Source organism: Clytia hemisphaerica, unplaced genomic scaffold (genome assembly GCF_902728285.1).
Source record: "Clytia hemisphaerica strain Z4C2 unplaced genomic scaffold, Clytia hemisphaerica genome assembly, whole genome shotgun sequence".
Taxonomy (NCBI): Eukaryota; Metazoa; Cnidaria; class Hydrozoa; order Leptothecata; family Clytiidae; genus Clytia; species Clytia hemisphaerica.
The window spans coordinates 2,537,251-2,542,720 of record NW_027104390.1 but is presented as its reverse complement, the minus strand read 5'-3'; the positions used below and the strand labels follow the sequence as shown (position 1 = coordinate 2,542,720).

At 33.2% G+C, this 5,470-nt stretch overlaps 1 protein-coding gene across 1 annotated transcript; it reads right to left on the bottom strand.

Annotated features, from left to right (window-relative positions):
• Window positions 1-1,930: 1,930 nt before the first annotated feature.
• On the bottom strand, window positions 1,931-3,857 carry LOC136819715 (cilia- and flagella-associated protein 107-like). Its single transcript, XM_067075961.1, has 4 exons — window positions 3,717-3,857; window positions 3,424-3,537; window positions 3,063-3,243; window positions 1,931-2,744 (listed from the first exon to the last, which is right to left on the bottom strand). The coding sequence occupies exons 1-4, from the start codon at window positions 3,804-3,806 to the stop codon at window positions 2,485-2,487; spliced, it is 645 nt and encodes a 214-aa protein (XP_066932062.1). The 5' UTR covers window positions 3,807-3,857; the 3' UTR covers window positions 1,931-2,484.
• Window positions 3,858-5,470: the final 1,613 nt, after the last annotated feature.

The window sequence follows — 5,470 nt, the reverse complement described above, 5'->3', positions numbered from 1 at the left end:
AAAGAAAAAGGACGGTCGAACTTTTATTGTAAAAAAATGTTCTGTTAAACTAAAACTTTTTTTTTCAGGCTCTCAAAGAGTGCCCAAACCAAAAATATGTAAGTTTGCGTCCTCCATGCAAGGACGAATTTGAAAAATTGGACTAACTTTGGAAATTTTGACTAAAACATTGAAATATAAGGGTCGTAAAAACCTCATAAACGTTGCCATGGGTACAATCACTTACCTCTGCACTCTTTATGTTCATTCACAAACCAGACACTGTATACGCAGCTCTGTAACAACACATTTCGGATAACCATATGATTTTTCGTTTCATAACTTTAGATTTTGACACTAGAAAGAATAGGAAGTGTAACGAAGCGAAAAGTTTCGTAGTACAATTTGAGATTATCGGCATGCTAAGGTAGTCTCTTTAACTCAAACGACAAGAACAAGAAAATAATTTAGAATAGGTAGACATTAGCGAGAATTCCTTTATCAATATAAAATTTAGCAGTGGGCTATAGAGACTTTTTTTATCAAAATTAAGTTTGCATAATTTTTTTTGGTCCGTTGAGACCCAAATAACACAAATCTGAGATATTTTTTGAATTTTTCAATTTTTGACGGTTCTCCGGCCTTTTTTATGCCCGAAATGGGCCAATTTCGGGCATTTTTGCCCTGGATAAAAAACCTAAAACCTGTTCTGTTGGTGCTACCACCCTCAAATTGGGCTTAAAATGTTCCTTGGAAAAAACTAGGATTATAATGTATCAATTATATACCTCTACCATATACATAGACTTCAAATAATTAGGTATTTAGGCCAAAATTGACCGAAACCATGAAAAAACAGGGTTTTGCCCGGGAAAAAAATCTAAAATCTGTTCTGTTGCTGCTACAAGCCTCAAATCAGGCTTAAAATATTCCTTGGAAAAAAGTAGGATTGAAATGTAACAATTATATACCTCTACCATAAATATAAAATTTAAAAATTCAGGTATTTAGGCCAAAATTGACCGAAAACAGGGAAAAACGGGATTTGCTTGGGAATAAAAGCTAAAATCTGTTCTGTTGCTGCTACAAGCCTCAAATCAGGCTTAAAATATTCCTTGGAAAAAACTAGGATTATAATGTAACAATTATATACCTCTACCATATACATAGACTTCAAATAATTAGGTATTTAGGCCAAAATTGACCGAAACCATGAAAAAACAGGGTTTTGCCCGGGAAAAAATCTAAAATCTGTTCTGTTGCTGCTACAAGCCTCAAATCAGGCTTAAAATATTCCTTGGAAAAAAGTAGGATTGGAATGTAACAATTATATACCTCTACCATAAATATAAAATTTAAAAATTCAGGTATTTAGGCCAAAATTGACCGAAAACAGGGAAAAACGGGGTTTGCTTGGGAATAAAAGCTAAAATCTGTTCTGATGGTGCTATAAACCTCAACTTGCGCTCAAAATGTTCTTTGAAAAAAAGTAGGATGAGAAAGTAACAATTATATAACTCTACCATATATACAAAATTCAAAGAATTAGGTATTTAGGCCAAAACTGACCGAAATCGGGGAAAAACGGGGTTTTGCCTGGAAATAAAACCTAAAATCTATTTTGTTTGTGCTACAAACCTCAAATTAGGCTTAAAATGTTCTTTGGAAGAAAGTAGGATTGGAAAGTTACAATTATATCACTTGATCGGGGGGGGCCTTGATCATCTGAAAAAAATTGTGAAAAAGGGGAATTTGTATCATAGGGCAAAAATTGCTAGTCACAGGGATAGCTTCTTCTTAGTGAAAGATAGCTTTAAAAAGTACACAAGCCTTTAATTTTTCAAGTCTGACTTTTTGAAGCTATTGTATTGGATATATATATATATAAAAAAGAAGTTGTTGCATTGCTAAGACTGTAAGCTTATTTCCAATTTCATTTTTGAAATAAAAATAATACTTTTGAATCAAGTCTGGTAAATAATCATACTTTTTTTGCTTGGTTGTATTCATTATTTACAATAAAAATCATGAGCAAATCTTATATTGCATATAGAAGTAAATATTAAATTATAAAACAACCTACCATAGAATCTAATTATGTGATTTGAAATCTCAAACGATGTGTCAAAAAATGCAATGATGGACATTAGAAGAAAATCCACAGACCTGTCTTTGATAATGATTTTAAATTCGCTCGAGTAATATTCTAAGAACCACTTTATAAAAATGAAAGGCGAATGATTCAAATATTGCACTGTGCTTAACTTTAATATCAGGCTGCTATAAATCTCGATAAACACATATTTTTCCTAAACGCCATGTTTCAAAAGGCCTGGCTTGATGAATGCTGCCCGAAATAATTATTTTTTTAAAAAAATAGGAAAACAAAATTATACTTCTCTATAAAAATCAAAGGTGAAAATCAATTGTGTACAAAAATTAGGTTGGATATAAAATTTAGAATATAAAATTTAAATTGATTTAAAAAAGACAGAATAAAAATCGTTAAGAAATAGATGGTAGTATTTCTGGCGCAATATTTACACTAACGTTACGAAGCGGTAAATTTTTGTTGATAGTGTGAGCATGAAAGTGACTGGACAACTTTCTTGGAGTAGCATGATGTTTCTTTACCAGATCTTCGGTGCCGTGTTTATGGTATGAGGTACCATAGGTAGACTGGTAAGCAGGTTCATTTAGCTTCTTTCCTTCTGTCTCCCATTTTCGATCAAGTTTTTCTTTTAATCCAAACATTGTTGAAGGACCTAAAATAGTTCAAAGAAACTCAAAGTCAAATCACGTATTCAGATAAAACTCAATAATCACTAGCTCAATTTGAAAGGTGATCAATTTAACACCCTGTTGAATATTTGGGAAGGGACAAGACAATGAATGAATAAGATTCTTAAATGCATTGTATAGGGGTTATAAAGGCAGTCCTATCAATCAAGGAAGAAAGTATTACACTGCGGAGTTTTAAGTGAAAAAAGATAAAAAGGTATGACGAAGATAACTAAATAAGTAAGTAACAAAAAACAAAGGATTGGCATTTAATAGCCTGTAATCGAGTTTGATTGTCAAACCTTGTAGAGGATAATCAGTTCGTTCAGGTACCCATGCTGAGCTTTTGCTGTCCCATTCCCTCAATGTCGGTAGAGTTGATTCACGGACTTCTCTTTTGTTCATCAATGCATCATACCATGAAATGCAATTGTTAGAGTAACTTTTACCATGATGCGAGAAAATCAACTCTTTTGGTAACCCCTAAAGTTAAAAAATTTATAATTTTATCTGTTTGGTATAAATATTGAAATGGCTAAAACTTGCATGCATGTAGTTAAGACCTTAGAATAGATTATATTACTGAGAAATCAAAAGTTCTCAAACTCTTTTGTACTGATGAAAGAAACCCAGGCATCTAGTGATATAAAAAGATATCCTTACATCATTTCTATTGGAAGCTTCCCGTCGAACTTTCATATCAGGTACATAATTATCATATCTCTTGAAATCATGGCGATGTGTGCTGTTTCCAAAAGAAACGTTACCTCTTTGGAACTTAAATAAAAATCATAAATTATTATTACAGTATAAGAAAACTTTGAATACAAATCAACCAGTAGGTTCATCAATACTGATTTAAAAGTCTTCAAAAATCTAAGGACCATTAGACTAGAAGTTAATTGAATTGGTAAAACATGAAATATAAGGTCTTTCATTTAAAAAATGTTACACACCTTCCTCCTCTCTTCATTCCAATTCCCGATAAGAACATTAGTGTTGAATTTTTGTTCAATCCTCCAACCTGGTAACTTACTAGAGTCCATTATTTTCTAAATTAGTACACAAAAACAATTAGATCACAATATTTCAATAATCCAAAGTCACTTTTCATTTAAGAGGTGACTAGCCGACCAAAAACCAATCATACAATATTTGCTTTTGAGACCAGATCGTCTCTCACCTTCTCGAGGTGGGATACGGGATATACAGGGTCAGTAAAAACCGTATTGGTGGCGAGGCTTGCCGAGTCCCAATACGGTTTTTACTGATCCCTGTATATCCCGTATCCCACCTCGAGACGACCGTGCAACTGATTTATCCCGTTGAAGTCCCTTTGCGTGTGTTCCAAAAGCACGAAAAATTTTCAAAACTCTCCAAGCAGATACTTACAATAAAGAGCAAACTGTAAAAGCGGGATATGTGAAAGTGACATTTTATTGCATCGTAATTGAAAGTCTTCTCGGGTAACTTGATGCATGTCCCAGAATTGCATTAATTTTTCCGCCCCAGTTCCAGTCCCTAAACCATAACAAACTATACATTTTTGGAAGCGTCTTTGGATGTAGAATACCGTATTTGGTGTAACTTAAATTCTTTCTCAGTATAATTAGAGATATCTTAAGAAAACCTGATTATGACGTCATGACTGATGACGTCATAAATACAAAAAGTTGAATATCTCGAGAAATATAAATCAAAACTTTATGAAATTTGGACCAGTGATAAAGTACACTGAGATGTTTCAAAAAGTTTTGAAATTATTTCCCAAAATTAATAACGTCAGCAGAAATTGCAAGAATTCGAATTTTTGCGATAAAATGCTGACATCAACAAATTTTCAAACTTTTTGAAAAGAATTCTCCTCGTCTTGAGGAGTTCTATCATTGGTCCAAATTTCATAAAGCTTTGAGTATTAGTTCTTGAGATATTCAACTTTTTAAAATTATGACGTCATAAATAATGACGTCATAATCACGTTTTCTTTAAAAAACTCAAATTCTGCTGAGAAAGAATTTAAGTTACACCGAATACGGTATTTTACATCCAAATACGCTTCCAAAAATGTATAGTTTGTTATGGTTTAGGGACTGGAACTGGGGCGGAAAAATTAATGCATTTTTGGGACATGCATTAAGTTACCCGAGTTGCTCAATCCATATCAACCAGAGAAAAATCAAAATCAAAATAACTTAAATATTTTCTGCATCCTATTGACACCCGGGGGGGTACTAGGTTTGCGAGATGACGGGTATGTCCGAGCCGAAAATCGAAAATCGACCCTTTGAGAGACAAAATTTTGGTGATTTTGGGACCCTTTGAGAGACTTTTTCCTAAATTTTGATCCATTTTTTCCAAATTTTGGTTTGATTTTCACCAAATTTCGGTCAAAATTTTTGGAAATTGTGACCCTTTGAGAGAGAATTTTTTGATTTTCGTGATTTTGGGACCCTTTCAGAGACTAACTTTTGAATTTGTACACCTTTGAGAGACTTTTGAGGAATGAGAAAAGGTACCCTTATGGCTCGCACATACCCGACACCCATTTTGCCTAAGTACGGGGGGTACTGACACAAACATTCTCAATCACTGTTTTCCACTTGTTTTATTTTGTCTTTTCAAAACAAAACATTCGAATTTTGACCAAAACATTCGAAAGCGCATTCGTCAATATGCAATGTCTTCTTTTTTTTCTCAATCGAATGTGAGG

Coding starts and splice junctions, on each gene's coding strand:
- LOC136819715 (XM_067075961.1), bottom strand. CDS start 3,806: ATGGACTCTAGTAAGTTACCAGGTTGGAGGATTGAACAAAAATTCAAC. Junction 3,538..3,716: donor GGAATGAAGAGAGGAGGAAG/GTGTGTAACATT, acceptor TTTTTATTTAAG/TTCCAAAGAGGTAACGTTTC. Junction 2,745..3,062: donor AACTGATTATCCTCTACAAG/GTTTGACAATCA, acceptor GAACTATTTTAG/GTCCTTCAACAATGTTTGGA.